Genomic DNA, 20,410 nt, shown 5'->3' with positions numbered 1-20,410 from the left:
CATGACTGTTTTGATCTCCACGAGGCGATCAAACGACGGTTAATGAGCACCCCTCATACCCATGTTACACTGGGTTAATTAGCCCTCAGGATGAATACTAGAAAGCCCTCTGGTATTGGACGAGCTATGAGACCTCTGTGGAGAGGCATCCCAAAGGAATGTGGAAACATTAGACACTAGCAGCGGTTTCAAAGATCTGTTTCACCGATCCAATGATTCCCCCCACAGAATGATTTTTTCTGTGTGTGGATTCAAATTTCACAGTGATAGTTATTCCAGCGATGCAATTCAGTCAATACCTCAAAAGTTAAAGAGATGAAGTTACACAATTCATTCAATTCAGTGTGGGGAATAACTATGACGAGTGTGACTCAAACTTTTGGAGCTTAAAATACTCCAGCGGCCTCAGGACAGGTGCATTAGAGATTGATGGCCAACGCTTTCATGAATGAGATTCCCTACACTATATTGTACTTAATTGCATAGTTAATCTTGACTGTTTTACCCGCGGTCGTGATTGATGAACAACTTTTTTTAAGCAGTGGAGCTGTCTAACTTTGCCTGGAGCAGGGATGGGGACGTAATTCTGGGACCTAAAAAAAAAAGGTGGTTGGCAGCAGATGTTCAGGGAAAGTAAGAATTTAATTGAAAGAACCACACACTGTCACACAAGCTTGGCTGTGTCATGACACCTGAAGGATGAATGTGCATAATTAATCATTCTACCTTTTCCTTTAACTTAAAATTGGTATCAAAATGTACATGGACACTGCCACAATAGGAAGTTCACCAATGAAAACATTTTCTAGGGTGAAATGTCCGGTACATATCACAGTCTTTATCTCAGGTCTCATACAATATAAAGGTCAAATTAACTTGCTTTTAAGGAATTTCCTGCCTCCGTTATCAAGTTTGTACCCAAGCAGACGACATCTCTTGGTAACTAATACATTTATTTTCTGAATAAACAAAAGGCTTAAGCCCCTTTTTCACATGCAATGCTCTACTGAACATGTCCGGCCATTGCCCAGGAGCTGCATGTGAGAATGCAAATGTCCAAATCGGTGAAGCTGGACATGTAACAGAGATTACCCTGCCAGCCCCCTTGTGCAGGTCATTGTCCTGTGCGTTCACAGTAAGCCAGTGGTTGTATTTATGATGTCGTTGAAGTTACGTTGAGTGTAACTGCTTCATACTCTTTACTCCTTGCGTATACCTTGTATCCCGGTGGTAATGTGCAGATACGTCGTGTTGTAGTGACATCACCACAGAATAAGTCATTATTACAGACGAGTCCTTCTCCTCTTCTTTACAAGCTTTACTTTGGCCTCAGCCCTAACCTCGCCACAAGTAGTATTTCCAGTCTTTTAGAAAGCCTATTACACAGACAATCTCCAGCTGTGTGCAACATGTGTAAAAGGGCAACTCTGGACAAGGTCACATCCCCATCCTCCGGACATTGTTCAGAGTTTATACATGGAAAATGGCTTTGGTTTCTCTGAGTCATATTTGTGACAGTGGGTGGCCAAATTTAATCATCGTTCCCTATTAAAGTAAACATATTGCACAAGACTCACTATATCTGTTTTCAGTTCACATACTGAACAGATTAAAGTTCATGGCTGTAACACGTCTCCTACAGTGTAAGAGCTATCACTGATGTTGAAACCAATATGGCTTCTGAAAAAACACAAAGCTTTTACTCGTTTCCTCAGGGCACCTTGATCTCACTCATCTTCCTCCGGTTAATGAGTTCAAAGGCAGCTTTATAAAACATTTACAGACGCACAGAGGGGGGTCTGGAGCACTCCCACAGTTCACCATGACCCCAGGTTAATTCACCTAATTACTATGCTTTGAATCTTCTTTCTCTTAGTCCCCTTCTCAGCCTGCACTCATCGTAGGCCCTCTCTCACCAGGAGAATCAAAAAGCAAGAACCTTTCATCTCTCCAAACATCCCTCCTCCAGATCGAGTCAAACACGCCTTAGGAGTTAGTTCCAGTATAATCAACACGCACTGACCAAAACACAGATTTATCAACATCTATCAAGTAAATATGTGGGGCATAAAAGAGCCGGCTTAATTTCACTGAATCCTTGAGGAGTTTGGAGGAAGCTTTTTCCCACATCTCTCCATCAGCCATCCATCAGCTTGATGAGGCGGATGAGAGGGATGCTTTGAAGTGCTCTCCGGACACCAAAATCCCAGATCAGGGGAGTCTTGGAGATAATGAAACGACTGTTGTTAATGGAGCGGCCATTAGCGCTGGAATGTCAGGGCTGACTTGTAAAGTCGGGCAACATAAAGATGTCAGAGAGGACAGTTTGGGGGAAATGATTAGACTATAGTGAGCACTGAGTGACTTGGCCTGATTTGGGAATAGTTGAGACTGATATAAATTAACTTGGGATTTATGAAGTATTTCCAAACAGCACATTAGGCCAGAGTAATATCATGGTTCTTAAAGTGTTTATTGTAAAGTGGTTATCATTGTGGATCCATGGAGGTCGTTGGACTTTTATTTCAGCTGACAAACTTCCCAATCTCTTATTCCAGCCATCAGCCAACAACATGATTCTGAATAAATGAATGCATGAATGAAAATACACATTACGAGAATCTCTGGATGGCCAGTAAGTGTGTCTCATTCGGAACAAAGGTGGAAGTCGAGCAGATTAATCCGAGCGCTCCCTGATCTTGAAGGAATGCCGTCAAACAGTCGGGTAACTGACTCCTGCTGGTGCTGCTGTTTCAGTGGCTGCTCTGCACGAGAGATAAAGTCCAGGTCAGGAATGCCTCTGTTCCTGGGCCAAGCAGGGACGGATGGAGGAAGAGATAAAAGGATGCGAGAGGGAAGATAGTGGGGAAGAGGAGAGAGTGATGAATGGGAGGTAACTGATAGGAGGTGAATGAGAAAGGAGGGTGGGATGAAACACGAGAAAAACGGAGGCAAGGAAGATGGAAGCAAAGGGCAAAGCAGCATACAGAGGGACAAATGTAAAATTAGGAAGAAAATCAATGTTTATGTGCATCCTTGCAGGTATCTGTATGCAACTGAAAGTTGTGTGAATTTATCAGCATGTGGACACTTTATCCAAGCATTTAATTATTTGTTTCCAGGGTGACAAACCCTCTCAGCTCAAAGTTATCTTCATCTGTCTTATGGCAAAGCAGCCGTGACAATAACCATGACAGGAGAAGAGGGCTTTGTAATTCTCTTAGTTCAGAATACGGGATGTTATCAACTGCATTTGCTATCAATGCACCATCAAACGGACTTGCGGGCTGTGTCTGATCTGATCCATCATGCCGAGAGAGGGATTTAGATAAAGCCTGACTGCTGAGGCTAGAATCTGCCCGGACTCGAAAGTCTGTTTTGAAGCTTTTTGTGTGTGGGTGTGATTGGGGACAATATCGGAGGGGTAATGCCTCAGTGGAACTGCAGGACCGTGTCTTTAAGTATATGCATATGTGAATGAGTACGGGCATGAGGTCTTTTTTTAGGACATACCAGGGGATGCTCTTATGCAAGTGTTTCAGGGGAGAAAGAGAGGAGAAAGAGTACAGAGTGTGGGGAAGGAAACAGAAGAGTGTTTGTTATTTAAATGTGCTGCTTGTTTACATCCCAGCGGGTTTTTGCACTTTTGAACCGAAAGTGTGAGTCGACGATAAGTGTGTCCATGTGAGGGATGATGCAAAAGAAAGAGGGTCTGCTGAGGTCAGTGAAGCTGATACATTGCTTAATATGCTTGGATTATTTCAACAGTCCCCCACCAACTATCACACAACCCTGCGCAGAAGTAACAATGTAATTTCTTTCTGCAAAGTTCAAGCTGAAGTTTGATAAAGGTAACGCTGCTGACAACGAGACCTCACTTGAACCATTTCAAAGAGCACTAAATGGGAGCCCTTGACAAACAAAGCAAGCAAGAACATCTTTACTCAAAGAGGTGATTTCCTCCTTCGAATAGAAGATTGTATTTTATCACTAGGACCCTCAGAAAATTGCTTTTCTACGTGTTCTGTCTCAAACACAATATCATGGAGGCAAGTGGAATATCGCTCGAGGTGCTTCTAGCTTTCAAAAAAAAAAAAATCACAAAGGAAATCTGCGGTAACATCTCTTTACAGAAACACTGGCCCCATTACTGTGGATAATTCAGAGAGCACACTTTCAACTGTTCTCAAGCAGCTTTTCTCCAAAAAATAAAACTATCTCCAATGAAAATTGTTAACGTGGTTTTCTGCAGGCTATCCAAAGAAACTGAGACATTGTTCTGGAATAATTTAAAGGTAATTTATTTTTTACAAAAAATTAAACATATGACTAACTGTGTTGGGGAGGAGGCAGAAATCAAAATGTTAGGAATATAACTTCTGTTCCCTGAAGGAGAGGAATGCGGTACTACACATACAGTAAGGGTGTGATATCCCATACTATGTGTGTTGTACTGAGTGAAAGGGAACGAAATGTTAGGACTATAACTTCTGTTTCCTGAAGGAGAGAAATTAGGTACTACACATATAGTATGGGATATCATACTATATGTGTTGTACCGAGTGAATCGACTTAAAGGGAACTTAAACACTGATATTACATAAACAACTAAACCTAAAGGGTAAACATGACGGAATAGATGGAATTTGTGTGAACCAACCTTTAACAAACACCACATGAAAGAGAGACTGCAAATGGGAGTTCATCCAAAATGCTGATGTCAACCTGCCTCATAAGCGCTGGGAAAAGAATGGCTAGAAGTGCAAAGCCAGTGTGAAGTAATGAGAGGAGCTGCTTCTTCTGCTGCTGTGAGAGTAAATTAGTGTCTCGCCAAGTCGAGCCGCCAAAAACTAAGTGTAAACACAGTCTTTTAGCTCTCGAGAGGGAAAAGATGATTACCTCACAATTACGAGACCACAGAGGGGAGAGAAGCCCCATTGCCTCTGTGACAGAAAGAGAGATTACAGGGCGGCGGCGGTGCTAATGATGATGGGGAAAAGGGAAAAATACAGCAGTTTATCCCAGAGGACATGCAAAATTGCAGCGACTAGCAGAAATTTGTGGCACTTGGCTTACGCATTGGCAATGCTCTTCAAAATGAGAGATGTAGAAGGAATGCCTTATTTATTGAGCGTCTGCTGCTGGGTTAACAATCTTTTTTTCCCCCCAAAGCGTTAAAACATCAACATCAGTACAGCAGCACTATGCTGCACATTACAGGCCTATAATTATGCATCCATATTTTCCTGGCAGGAAACACTACTAGGCCTGTGAAATCATTAAAGAACCAACACATGACCATGGTAACCCATATCATGAGCTTAATACAAACCCATTTGACTGTCATGACATGGCAGCATTTACAACCTGCACTGATATCTCTTTACTGCAGTCATTCTCATAAATGCTTAACAGAGGGTAGGTTTTGTCATACTTCACCGCCAACCATCCCTCAGGTTTTAGCCCCTAATAAATCCTCACTTGCTAATGTGATGACTGTGGGGGAGGGCGACCTAATCCTACAGTGATACCATGATACACCACACACAGACACCTTCGCATCAACTGGCTATAAGTGAGGACTAATGCAAGTGCAGGAGCTCAAGCCTTAAAATTATGAAATCATTATTCTATGAAATAAGAGTTCTGAGCTTAATCCAAAAGTCAACTGGACTTGGTTGAAATACTTGAAGCCATCACCCGAAAAGGCTTCTTCAGTTCTAAACTGAGTGGTGGACAGAGCGAGAAATAACAGGCTCCTTCGTATAGAAAAGTTCTGCCTTGAAAAGCTTCACAGATCTTTAACTTTGTGTTGCAGATTATATTAAAAATATCTCAAATTAAACGTAGGTAACTTTATCAAATTTTGTAATCCTGCTTAAAAGAATATTTAATTATTGTTAAGCACAGGATAAGAAATGGGTGTCACTTGCAGCCTTTAAAAAGCATGTGAGGTCAAAGGGAGGGCAGAGGGAGGACAAGCTGGATTGATGTGGGTTAAAATTACTGCACGTCACTTAGAGCACAATGATACGCTGTCACAGTCATCACCTTTTATTCTGCAGGACATGCACACCACGTCGAACACATTAACACAAAGCAACAATGCTGACTTCCAGCTGCTTCTTTACAGTCGAAAGAGTGAACATCTGCCATAGTCACCTACTTCAATTATTTACATATTGTAACCTACTCGTCTCTTTCAGGCCATTTTTACAATGCTGCCAAAAACACCCAGAGGCATTTTAGAGGCATTTTGTCCAATACAATTACTACCTATGTGGGCTGGTGAACATTTTCACCGGCCTCTGGATGTTACACCAAAGGACAAGTTAAACTGATCTCAGGCAGAATTAGACTGCCAAACAGCAGACTGTGAGGCAGCTGAATTCCTCTGCTTCCTCGCAGACACACCGGCCCAGAACAAAGCTTTACCATCTGTTAATGAATTCCACGGCCTGCGGTGCTTGCTGCTGCGGGCAGGTAATTAGTTTGAACAGCGGGAAAGATCAAAGACAACACTTCCTGTCTTGCCCTGTGGTTGTGACCTCACATGCGGAAGTCACAGATTTCACTGAGTGAGAGAAGAAAAGAAACTGTGTGAAGCTTGGCCAACAGGCACAAAATCAAACTGCAGGTCATTTCAGTTTGAATCACAGGAAGTAGTTTACAAGCAAAACAGTGGCTTTGAGACTTTGCCAATATTTACTTGTTTGCCACTATTCTGTTGCTTTTCTTCTTGACGTGATTTAATGAGTTTAACATTATAGAGAGTCTCCACTTAATCTGTTAAGAACTGAATCTAATGGCCACTTAATCTGTTAAGGGTTGCAACAAAGAGTTGGTTGAATGAGGCCACCATTTCACGGAAGAGTTAAGACATATCACATACCAGGGGTTATCATGGTGTGTGCTCGAGCTTCCCTTCCTCTCACAGAGCTGGCTGAAGCCCTTATCTGACAAAGTGGAGTCCAAAGAGGACAGCGAGAGATAGCATATCTGTGCGAGTGTGTGTGTGTGTGTGTGTGTGTGTGCCAGTTTTATCTGACGATCAAGTCGCTACCCAGCCAAGCCACGCAACATGGTGGATAGCAATTTTTCCATGCTGCCAAGTGTGCTTACATTAACACAGCGCAACATGGTCCATCATGGTGATGATGATGCATTGCCAAAGTCCGTTTGAGAAGATACTCGGACAACAACACTCGTGTGGCCCGACTCGTCAAGATAAGTCGCTTCCTTTCTTTTAATCTCCAAAACAGAAATACTAAAGCTATTTATTATTGTAGCGTTATCCCTTCCTGTACTGCAAAATAATAAATTAAATATGAAAAAAATCATTTTGTGGCACTGAGTCAAGAGTCACAGAGATTTAGAGGCTGTATGTCCGCTGGCTTGGCAGGTCTGCTCACCACACTGACCAAAGGATTAAAAGCCCACAGGATTTGGATGGCCTCGGTTTTAGAGTGCCGCTTAATTCTGCATGTTGTTCTCACAACATATTTTATCGTACATGAGGGATAATTGAGAAAGCTCTCGTCATGCCGGGCAGGGAACTTATCCGAGTGTTTGAAAGGACAGTAGATGTGCCTCATGCGTCACGCAAACACAGGGCTTCCTGAGTGATGCGTCAGCTCCCAGAAGTTACATCTTTTGTCCCGAGATGCTCCGCCAGTGGCACTTTAGATGATTTTGTAAGAGAAACCTATCAAATATTTATGTTGCCACTACTCTGTCCTTTCTTAGCTCCTTTCTCACAGTCTACGTAACTAAAGGCTTTTGAGATTTGGTCCAATTTTTCAAACACAATCACATTATTCATATCAGTGGAAAGCATGAGAGCTTTCAGAAAACAGACCCCCAGACCAATGCTTTTAAGGTTGATCAGAGAGCCCCATTACTTGCACAGCAGCAGATTTCACTCTTTTGTTATCTTAAAATTATGAAAAAGCTTCCTGGGGTTTGGAAAATGCTTTCCAACTCAAGTCACAGTGTCTAACGCCATAAAAATGGATTTTAGATCAATTCACTGTTACTACCCTTCACCAAGGTCACCCTGTTCATATCCATCACCATAAAGTGCTGCTTGTGTTTCATTAGCATTTATTTTCACTTCTCCACACCCTAACCCTCACAGATCCAAGATTGTTTGGCAGCTCCTCTACTCTCTGCCTTACTGCTTCATCCAGTCCAACTTGATCACATCTGGTGGATGTAAGGCGGTGATATGTGCCTCCACATGACGACAGACAAGCTCTTCCTGGAATGGACCACACTCTGCGTCTGGCACGTGGACATCCCTTTCCTTATTTCACTCTCCCAGCATTCCAAGTGGTATACATCACCTGCACATGGCTGCCAAGGACGAGACATACATCATCCTGTCAGGACAGGAGAGAGAGAGAGGGAGCACGGCCAACTAACGGCGCTGCCCTCTGTCCTGAACCAGTAGCCTCCAAAGAGAGTGAGAGTGCAGCTAAGACCCATTCAGGCACATAAAGCATATTTGAATTTGAATCACAGTGAGAGTGTGAAAGAGAGGGAGTAGAAAACCACTGCAGCCATTCAAGCACACGCTCAAGTACACGGTAACACAAGTTTCCAGACTTCATCTCTTCTAAAACTAGACTGCGCTAGGTCACACTAAGTCACTGGCCAAGAGGTGACGTCAAGGTAATGTAGAGCTTGCTGCTTCACAGGCACTGGGAGTAATTAATGAGTGATGAGACGTGAACATTGATGGTAATACCCTCGGTTCCCCCTCGACCTCCCTCTCTATAAATCCTGGCAGTGTAAAGGGAGATGGCAATCAATTGAGAGGAGGGATCCTTCCTGGAAACAGTTTGGTTTAGGCAGTTCCTGGGAGTAAGGGGGCCACATGCTTGCGAATTTACAAAGAGCATATAAACACGCTTCTCAGAACAGAATTAAGAGTATTTCAAATTTAAGATATCTGACTTATCTAAAGTACAAATAGTATTCAAATTAGAAGAGATTATTTAGGTCTCTGTCCTCACAGCTGGCTCGGATGATGTCCATTCATCCAAAGCGTCTCTATCTACTTTACCATCTATGAAAGTACAGGAGGAAGTGACAGGACCAACAGTGATGAGACTCTGCGCAGGTCACCAGCCTGACTCGAAGCAATCATGTTGTGTGTAAACAGGATGAGCTGTAACTCAATAGGTCAGCCGCACGTGCCTCTGGCTTCACTTGGATGTCAGAGCCAGTTTAGTCATATTTTGCATGATATGAAGCAGCTATGTAGAATAACAATGTCGGCCATGTGATAGCCCGGCTGCTCAGTTATACTCCTCCCTGCATTTGTTTCCATAGCTATCACTTAGCATGAGCTCTAAATAAGAGCGGTTTGTAATCCCCAGGCTCTATAGGAAACTGTGCTTCATCCATCTACTTTAGTCCTTCAGCCCTTAACACAGGGCTGTGGGCCATTAGGCATATAGGTTAAATAAATCCCTTCTTACACTGTATTCATCAGCCAGAAGATCCATTATGAACATGTTCTGGTTGATGTGTGTACTTGGCGACAGAGAGCTTACCAAAGTTTTTTTGGATATAATAAAAGACTCTTTCAAGCACCAAACTGTCAAATACAACTACTTAAAACTCCCCTGCAAACAAGCAAGAAACATCCTGGCATCACAAAAACCCAACATTAGTAGTCGTAGTGAAGAAAATAAAAAAGCTCAATGCGTCATACTGACATACATTTCCTGTTCTGTTGTCTCTAATCATTAGGAAGAATGAACATTAACAAAGATATGAAATTTGTTCACAATTCCAGCATTCAGAAGAGCTCATCTCAGCTCTTTGTTTTCAGAGGCTGATTGTGCCAGCATGTTTCTATACAGCTCTTGAGACAAGACATGAGGAAACAAACGGCAAGTGGTAAAATTTGCAGCATAAGTTAGACTGACAACACAATGTAATGGAGATACATAAATAGCGCAAAATGTATTGAATGGCCACTTCAGTGTTGTTTGTCTTATAGGCTACAGTACATTAAACTCTCGAGATCAGCTAAGTGGCAACAGATGCCTTCAGCCAATCTTGTCTCAATTTTAAAGATGATACGTGGACATAAAACTCTTCGGTTATATGTGGATGTGAGTGACAGTAAAGCACCTATTGAGAGGCCAAGACCAGGCTGACAGACAAATGCAACATCCGGAAACACAAACCCACATAAGGGACTAAAGTTTACTCAGCAAAAAAGAGCTGCTACTAAGCCTTCTTGTACACAGACTCACTATGTTGGTAGATTAAGGCCTCTCCCTTGCTCCACATCCCATGCTTTTATTTTCATATAAATAATGGCCGGACAAATCACATCTGAAACTGTATTCAAAACTCTGACCATTCCAAGATGATTGTGCGGTCGTGTAAGTGTCACATAGGCCTCCGTGGAAGAGGAGGAAACATATAATCTGAGCGGAGTGGTTTTGTGGTTTACCAGCCTCCCTCCCAGCCTGCTGTATCATTCAGTATCAAACTTTCCAGCAGGGCCAACTGTAGGTGGTTTACTGGCACAGTTGAGTTAAAAAGGGTGGCCACTTCAGATAATTTTTTTGGCAGAAAAGTCACAGAAACGCTACGCATACGAGAACCACAGACTGTACTGGGTTAACAGTAGGCAATGTGACCATGTTAAGAAGAGAGCAACGAAAGATTAGAAATGTAATACGGAAAACGTGTTAGGACTCATGTCGTCTATGTCATAATCAATACTGCATCTCCTCAGGTACTTTTACTACACGGAAGCTCGGTGGATTATTAAACTATCTTATTGGATAGTTTATTTTAAACCAAGTAGATATGATCAAGAAATTTAATATCCAAACGACAAACTTCAATAATGAGTTATTGTGCAAACTCAACAATATCCTCCCACATGTCTTTGCCAGTCTAGCCGTGGGCAGCTAAAGGGCAATGACACATCTCAAGCCAGCTGTTGCCCGCTGGGTACAACTCCACTGTCCCTATGTGTCTGTGACCAAACATGGCCTGTAGTTTTTGCAATATGTTCAATAGTGAGCAAAGTGCATCAGTAGCAACAGCAGTTGGGGAGAGATTTAATTAATAAAAAAAATTACCCTTTTGGTTGGACTTCATTTTGTGTTTTGCCATGACCTTCTTTTATCTACTTTTCCAATTACGAGACAAAACAATGTCATATGAAAAGATCTGTTTTGGCTATCAGATGCTTGGCTGGTTGTTTTTCTTGTAACCATTTCTTGAATAAAAATACAAACTTGGCCCTCGCCACAAAAGGTTCATGCATGTATGTGATTGTCGGACCGCTTTAGCGTTTGCAGTATGTTCAAACTGCTGTTTGAGGTGACAATGTGACACGTTTGATCAGTCTGTCTGCTGCCAGTGATAGTTCTTTGATGGCAGCTTCTTGTTAGTGCCCTGAAGTTGATGAGTTATGCTTGAAGTAACATTGGAAATTATGTCTTCCTACACATCCAACTATGTGGGCTAAACATGAGACTAGGGCTGGGCAATATGACAATGTATAGTTAAAACAATATGAAAATGTCTATCGTTTGTGTTTTTCTGTATCGTCTCTATCGTGATGTCACAAAACCAGGGGTTGAACTGCTTTACTGCAATGTTTATGTCCTTTTGACAACTCTAACCTGCAGTGAACCATGAGGGAGGCACGGTTTATTAAAATGGACATTAATGAGCAGAATGGGACTCAGGCTCAGGCCAAGCGAAAACAGAAACTCAGTTCATTTTATTTGTTAAGTATTTGATTCACACAGGATTATCCAAAAAAAGGCTTTACCATGTGGTTATTTCATATAGACTTATTACTTGTTAAGTTACCAGAAACATGATATATCTTCGTATACAGTATATCGTTATCGAGATATGAAAAATCCTATATCGTGATATCGGTCTTTGTCCACATCGCCCAGCCCTACATGAGACAATAAGAATTCAATCAGTAATTGTTCGTGTTTTGGTCTTGAAAGGACAGAGTATTCAATGATTCAGAAAAGTAAGGTTGCAAAAGAAAAAGTAAAACCCGGAACAAGTACATGAGGAGCCTGATGAAAACACTGCTGACCCAATGTCTTAAAATAGTATACAAGTGGGAAAGCAATGAAAACAAAAATTTAAAGGTAATGTGCAGGAACTCAGATCGACCATCCTCCCCCAACGATTATCATTTTCCCCAAGCTCTGTAGAGCCTGCATCAAGTTGGCTAGCAGCCCTCTGCTAGGGGCTTTGGCCAATACTGAGGATTAAAACCTGCGAGTCTATAAATACACCTAGCAGACCAGCGTCAGCACCCAACCAGCTATTGCACTCACCTCTCACTGCTGGATGGCTGGCATGCGTTTTTCCTCTTTTCTACGTCCCTCCTGCTTTTACTTTGTCCCCATATTTCAGTTTCTCAGACCCTCACCACTCTCCCTCTTTGTGTTCCTACTTTTCCCTCTAACTCACTCTCACTCAGTCTGTTTCCCACTCTTCTGTCTCTCCTGCTCCCCTCATCTCTCACTCCATCCCTCTCGTACTCTCTCGCTTGGCAGGGCCTCTTAATTGGAAACAAGCTGTGAGAGGGCTTTCAGTTTGAGGTTAAAATTGCATCTGACCTGCCTCCTGCTGTATCTTTTCTGCTCTCCTTTGGCCGTATAACAGGCTTGTACACAGCGGCTGAGTGCAGACGTCGGAAGGACAGGAGGGTGGTGAAGTGAGAAGCAAAAAGTTGACTGTGCCGGCTGGCTGGGAACAGCAGGAACATGACAGGTAAACAAGTAGAATGGAGACATGATGTAGTTAACTCGCAAAACACCAATATGTGGAATCTGAGTTGACATTTTTAATCCTCCGACAACAGGCCCTGTCAGACCCGAGATTTGGAGTAAGACGTGTAAATTTATACGACCAAGGTGGGAGCCAAGAGATTCGTCCTGCCTGGAACCTTTACAAGCTCAAATGTGGGACCTTGACTCAATGTTCCTACATATGAAAATTACAGATTAATGTGGGCAACATGCGTACAAACATTAGTTCAGCAATCCTAAAAAACCTTCCTTCACTGTAGAGACCAAAGGCATCTGGAGGGTTGCCAATTTCTATCACCAACAAGAGAAGCTCAAGAAGCCAAAAGCAGGCATAAGAAACAAAAGACTTACAGAGGACGCAACTTCAGTTTTAGGATATTATTTAAGCTAATATAGGACTGTGAATTCTCAACATTAGACAATATAGTTTTTAAAACATTTTGCACTAACATATATACACTAAAACTACAAACAAAACCATACAATCGGAGAGTGAATGTATCATGCAAGCAGCACCGGAATTATAATAGGCCACACATGTAGACATAGTACTTCAAAAACCCATACACATTCCAAGTCGATATCTGGAGAATAGAGTCTGAACTATTACCCACAAATGACATGGCCATTACATGGTAATTATGGTGAGAGGCTGCGTTCAGTCTGTCACAACTTCCTTGTTGTCAGTGGGAGAGGATAAGAGGGATTTGTTGCACAAAGGGCCACAGCCAGGCACAGAAACTATTACTTCCACCCAGTTAGACCACAGACTGTACTGTCTGACCCACAGGGCTGTAGAACAGGAACATTAAACACTTACTTCAAACTGCACAAAACTCAGTACTGGCCACATGTTGTGCAACGATCAAATGCAAGTAAGACGATGCTGTGTGGCATAAGTTTAAATGTACACCTGTTAGAATATGTGACACTTTCACAAATTAGCTGATGTCTTAATCCAAGTCTAAATCTGTCTGTCTGACAAACAGCTGCTTCATCCAGAGGGAGATATTTTTAAGAGCACAACCAACGCAATATTTGTCCAATTTTCAGCATGCTACAACCAGCTTACTCCAACTGGTGCGCTGTTTACAACACAGTGCAAGTCAAGAGGCACTTTTAATTTGGAAAGTTGAAAGTCGACCCGAAAACAAATATTGATCTTCTTGGCACTCTGTTTTCTTGACGACTGTCCCACACACATCTTTGGCCCCTCTAAGTCTCACCCCTTTGGAAAGCACTGCACAGCCGGGTGCCAGGCTGGGAATATGCAGCAGGTCTGGGTACGATTACAGACTGAAAATAATTCAGCTTTTGGGGACTGATGAACCGGTTCTGTCAGACTGTAATGTTAACCATTTGGAGTTCCCCCAGAAAGGCAAAACCCCACCCAACTTGCACTCAAAACAGACTCAGTGAAAACCTTACTGTGATGCATTTGATGGTCCATTGTACTGCTGACTCAAGCCAAGGAAGAAAATAATTAATAACCTAATACAGCAGGAAATTTAATTAAAAAGAAAGCTTTCCAAAAATTTCACAGATGAACTATAGAGTCCTATTGCGGAGGAATATTGACAATTATGCCTGATGTTATGAGACCAAACACAACTGGAACAGCCTTATATCATCCTCTAAAATAGACCAAAAAAAGGGGATAAAATGTGATTATCAATTGTATCACTGCCATTCTTTGAAAATACTGAATTCAATGCATTGGAACGTGTTTTGATGGACAGCCTTCATTTCAGGCTGTCACAAACTTTTAACACAACAGATGTGAAGGCACAAACCGTGTAGTTAACACGTGACTGTGGGCTGTAAACATTTAAAAGATAGTACACATCAAGAGAGAGAATTCCCAGTAGACTCAAACTGTGTTCTTTAAAATCACACACACTGAAAGATATTTTTAACACATCCACGCCGAACAAACTTCTCATGAAAAATGCATAACTGGCCCGGAGGTGCACTTTTCCCTTTGCCTCTTATGTACACAACCCATGGAAAATGCGTCTGTTATAAAATCTGTGGAATCTAATATCAGACTTTGTACCAAGTATCTACAACAGTTTACAACCAAAGAAGGTCTTATCCATCTGTCCTTGAAACCTAATGAGGATGTGCATTTAAGAGCCATTGCCATTGAACTTAAATGTATCGGGCTGTGATCAGATGCAACAGATCAGGGCTCCTTACTACCAACATGTAACACCTCAGTGTAAAATGGCAGCAATCTGACTTTTGAAGTGTGATCTGAAAGGACTGAAGATGTGCTTAAACAGTGCCATATCTAGATTCTGTCTAGCTTAAGATTCAGGGTTAAAACTGTGACTACTTCAGGATGTGTTTTGGCTAGTTAATGTTTACATTAATTTGTTGCTGCATGATAAAAGCCACAATGAAAACACAAAAAAAACTGTGTAAATGACGACGGTGGAAGTTTGTTTGCATTTCACAAACCTTTGCAAAACTTTTTGTAACCATATTGGTTTCAGTTAGACGGTGTTAAAATGTGGAGCTCTGTGGATCAGCAAATTAATTTCATGTCATTTAAGAGAAATTCAGCAGAGGACTGGGGATCAAGCCAAAGCATGTTGACTGACAGCGGTGTGGCTCACTGAGGATGTACTGACTGAGAACCATTAAACATACTGTAGCCATGCAATGAAGTTAAGCTGGCGAGACCCACAGAGATACCCAAAGCTTGTTTCCTTCCCCCAATGCTACTTAATGACAGGAGGATTAATTTTTCCGTTGGGTTATGGCTGCAATGCCACCCGTCTCACTGTGTGAAATCACTCGCAGGCAGCACTTGGCAGCAAGGGGCAGAGAGAGCAGATAGCTCATGTCTTAAGAGTGATATGGAGAACTTACTCTGCTGAGTAAACGGATGAACCTCTTAAGCTGATACCCACCTACACAGGCCGACACAAACATGAGAATCCTCTGGGGATCAATGCTGAGCAAAAGGCATTACACACAGGGATGTGAAACAAATCAGAACACGTTTAAAAACACCTCTCGTGTATTCTCGCTGTAATCCATGTGGCCACCTGGTTTCATAGACCCTGAACATAGTTACAAATACAAATAATCAGATACTCCCAGATACCGATTCTGATACCTGATTTGTGACAGATGGAGTAAATCTGCCATTTGTGCAAAAGAAGAAATATTGCTGGTGTGGTTGCTTTTTGAACGGCCTGGCTCAAGTTAAACCCTTTGAAGCACATGAACAAAATACAGAGGGGGAGCACCATATACTCTCTGATAGTCATAACTGCAAAAAAACGAATTAATTAATCCATGAATACATAACAATGCTGTATGGAGAGGATGTATTTGAAGCATCCCTCTCATGTCAATCAAGATGCCTCGAAGAAACTGCTTTATTCAGAGTTTTTACAGTTTTAATCACCAAGTCCATTTGTTGTAGAGAGGAGGAGACCTTGGCTGATAATTCGGCTCCTGAAAACAATGAACCATGAAGGTATCCTAACTTTAAAAAGAGGCCAAGGACCTAGAAAAAAGCTAACCTAACAAAAATGTCAGACGGAGCTCGACTTACAGCCCATTCAGGCGTGCTGTGTCTGCTTAAGTGTTGGCGAAACTTGTGAAAATGCTTCATTAGGTGTAGCTCTGACTAAAATTCCAGTCTGCTGGCATCACACTGTTGTTTGCCATCGTAACATGGTAAACTACCTAAAATTCTGTTGTGTTCATCAATCTAAAAAGTGGTTGCTGGTGGCAGCCATAATTCATCCATGGGGGAAGCCAATTGTGACTTGCTGTGATAGCTACTGTTTTAGAGCACTGAAGAAGAATGGATTTGAGTTGATTTTTTTGTACAAATTAATCATGGTATCAGATCGGTGCATAGACTGGCGTCCTCACAAATACCTGTACTCAATGCTTTTCAATACTGGTATTGGTATCAGAACAACTCTTCTATGAAATCATCTCTTATCCAAAGTTGAACATCAACAAGGTAAAGAGTTGACATGGGGGTCAATCACAGCAGGCCCCAAACATCGAGGGGTCACACAGGACACAGGTTGGGGCCAGGGCATTCCTGGCTCATGCAGTTGGGTTTGTCTGGGAAATGACTGAGCAAACAGGGGCCAGAGTGGCTTCCCCTTACTGGCACCAGCGCTTTGTCCCCACTAATCCACTCCAAAGAGCCACAGTCAAACACCCAGCGCCATACAGTCACCAGTAACAACACAGCACAGTCTGGGGGGACACGAAATGAATCCCGCTGGCCAAAGCAGGGAGACAGACGCCAGTTTGCTCATCAGATTTGGGCACAGAGAACAGGACTGGATGATGATCACAGAGCATCTTTTTGAAGCATTGGAAGTGTGTAATATTGCCTTCTTCGGGGATGGGTTCTTGTAACAGATACAATATTATAGAGCATTATATAACATTTTAAAAATCTGTCCATCTACTCACTCATTAAATGGTTATCCTATCGCCTCATGACAACTGGTTGCAAACTGTGCACATTTTTTTGGGATATATTGATGCTTTTTGCCGAATCGGATCTGGTTTCAAAATTCAATGGCAAGCAGAGAGGTGGAAATGTTGAGAGCAAGAGAAGCAGATTCATGCACTGCTGAATTGCCGGCTGTGTGGACAGATGGGGATATCAATCAAATTACATTAATACAGTGGCTCTTGTGGCTGACATTAAAGCAAATCTACTTATCTGTGCCTCATGATGTTTAATTTGTTAAATAAAGTCATGTGATATGAGGGCTATTTAAAAGTCAAATCACCATTGTCCACCAAGGCATTTACATTACTGTTTAGTGAATCAAATGAGCAGAATGAAATTAAATTCAATCATGGAAAAGAGGGATCTAGACAGCACGCAGAACATCTTGCATTTAGAAATACTCATCATTCTGCATCAACTCTGGGAAGTAAAATGAGAAATTATGTGTGACATCCCACACTTAGGGTTCTTCAAGTTATATGGCACCAAACAAAAACATGAAATAAAAATCAGCATTGCAACAATACATCCAAAACCTGGCAATATTTGCCAGTGTTATGAATGAGTGTTAAGATTGGACCTGATCAGACCCTTGCCAAGTTATTTTAATATTTCAGTGTGGGTTGACTACAATATCCCATGGTTACAGGACTCATCTTAAAAACTCTGAGTTTAAATCCAAGGAGGAAACAGGTCTTCAGTCAAAACGTTCAAGACAGCAACACTTCCCTCGGAGATACAGAGATCCATTTAAACATAATATAAAACTGTCATGCTGACAAAATGTAAGGGCAAGATAAACAAACCCAGACCCTGGTAGCAGCAGTATTGTGTGAACCAAAAAGACTGGCACATTTTCTTGCTTTATAGTTAACAACTGCACAGTACTTACTTGTCATACTCTGCGTTGTCTTTGTCACAGCGGGCATCCTTGTGCTTCTGCCAGTCCTTCCCGTGCTTACAGGTGGTGAGGAGGACCACATCTTCCGAATTGTGAACATGATATAGAGCGTTCCTAGTGTCTGATCCTATTCCAGTTAGGTACCGTTTTCCTTTAAAAACAAGAATGTACTTCCTAAAAGGGGGGATAGTGTTATGTTTCAAGTAGCCCCTTTCCCCTCCTGTCCTAGGGTGGTCTTTAGAGAAAAGAGGGATAGAAACGTCAAAGTTGGGCCTAAAGTTTTCTGTGCTGATGCTTGCCTTGGCCAACATGGCGAGGCCAATGTCAAAACCGAGGTCTTCTGTGTAGTCTGGCCAGGTGCCAGAGTATAAATTGAAGATGATGTGGTTTTTGCCTCCATTCCAAAGAGGAAGGCTCTGGACTTTTGCTTTCAAGTTGTGCACATACTGGGGTGAAAGCTGGTCCCGGTCCAAAGTGTCCAAACTCAGGACAAACAGGCATGCCTGTCCTGGATCAGGTGTATAGAACCTGGATCCTTCAATAGAGGACAATATGTTCTGATAACTCTCCGACATCTTCTCCCCTTTCTGCTGGGGGTAGACATAAACTTTAAATCCATTCCTCTCACACAGGGAGAAATCAAAGCAGGACTCCATCCTGCAGCGTTTTCCAGTGTAAACACCTGAGTTAGCGTCCCTCTTCTGCCTTGGAGATATGTGTTCATTGTGATCATCACTCTGGTCTTGCTCCCAGGAGCTGAAGGGCTGCAGGGACCCCGGGAAGCGACGCCACCGCGCCCCTGAGAGGCTGCGGTCATCACGCCGGCTGGGACCCCGTCTGGACAGCGGGACTTGTATCCCCCCAAAACAAAACAACAGGATGAGACACGCGCCGGCGGAGAACAGAGTTAAGTACCGTTTTTTGGCCTGCATGTGTCCTACGATCTGGGATAAGATGTCTGGCGATAAATCCAATAAGTGCCCAAGTTTTGGTTTCACCACCTCCTGCGGGATCGCTCCGCCATCTTCCCCCGGGCTGCAAGGGCTGTGCACTCACGTCTCCCACCTTCTGCTTCAGATGCCTTTCACAAGTCCGGGAACTGATCCAAAGCATGTGGGCGACTTGTAATGTTCATCCACCTCGTCTCCTCGTCACTAGTTGTGTCGACTAACTGGCATCGGTTTCTCCTATAAAACAGAGTGACCCGGTTCACTTAAAAATGGGAGTCTCACATTAAAGTAGCACCTCACTTTCCTTTAAATAACATTTACGTTGAAACAAAAATGCTCATTTTTACCAGAGAGTCTTCATGATGAGCCAACTAGTAACAAATGGCAGCTATCATCAACATTTCACAAAACGAGAACAAACTTGAGTATTGTTAAACCATTAGTGTGCCAGACTTGTTGCCTGGACAGTTTACTATTGTCCCTACTGGAAATTAGCAACAAAGCAGGCACAGGAGCCTTAAACCTTCAACATACCCAGTTTCATATGTTTCCACAATTCTTTCTGCTAATGTATCGACGGATAAAAGTAGCATTGTAACGGTTTTCTGAATCTATACAGCGAATTTCTCCATCTGATTTAGCTAGCTAGCAAGCTAACAAACTGGCTAGTTTCTGAAAACATTCCCAGTTAGCTTGTTAGCTAAGCGGTTGCATCAAAGTAGCTTTACCGCTGGTTGGAAGTAAAGACAGCCCGGCAGTCTCTCTCCTCCCTTTAAAAAACATGTCTCTTCAACTGCATGATTTGTCCTCCGTTCTTCCCACAAAACCGACAGGATAATTCCTCCGTTTAATTTCTCCAGTGGTTTAAAGTGTTCAAGTGGTGGCTCACACACACAAAAACAAGAGGTGCCGCTGCCGTAGAGACTGCAAGCCAAGCAGAGGAGCAGCACGGCAGTCCCACCACAACGGCTGCTAATGATGATGTGACGTCCCTCCCCGGCGCACGCTGCGTTACCATTGGTCCGCGTCATATCCGAGGAGGGCGGGGCTTCCAGTGCTTCCTATTCACATCCCCAAACGAGAGAAGCATGCAGGAAGGACAGTCAATACACTGATTTACCACATATTGTTATGAGCTGAGATTTGTGGTTTGCCTACAAAATTAAATGAGGCCATATGATAATTGAAAGGTATTCTTGGCTGCCCGCGCACTTCAATTTAAATTAAAACA

The 20,410-nt window shown here is 42.5% G+C and overlaps 1 protein-coding gene across 2 annotated transcripts in view; it reads right to left on the bottom strand.

Moving 5' to 3' along the window:
- The window catches only part of LOC138583866 (exostosin-1a-like), a 39,335-nt gene extending 19,459 nt beyond the window's left edge, over positions 1 to 19,876 (bottom strand). Inside the window, exons 1-2 of one of the 2 annotated variants that reach the window (XM_069655913.1) lie at positions 19,714 to 19,876; positions 18,221 to 19,416 (exon numbers count right to left, since the gene is read on the bottom strand). In XM_069655913.1, coding sequence (XP_069512014.1) covers positions 18,221 to 19,161 — 941 coding nt within the window. In that variant the 5' untranslated portion in view covers positions 19,162 to 19,416; positions 19,714 to 19,876. Of the gene's footprint in view, positions 1 to 18,220; positions 19,513 to 19,713 lie in introns of those variants that run through there. The other variant, XM_069655914.1, reaches the window with a different exon arrangement.
- Positions 19,877 to 20,410: the final 534 nt, after the last annotated feature.

Source organism: Semicossyphus pulcher, unplaced genomic scaffold, assembly GCF_022749685.1.
Source record: "Semicossyphus pulcher isolate SPU_LCO1_2020_fin unplaced genomic scaffold, fSemPul1.0.p SCAF_9, whole genome shotgun sequence".
NCBI classification, from domain to species: domain Eukaryota; kingdom Metazoa; phylum Chordata; class Actinopteri; order Labriformes; family Labridae; genus Semicossyphus; species Semicossyphus pulcher.
This window is presented reverse-complemented; position numbering and strand designations above follow the sequence as displayed.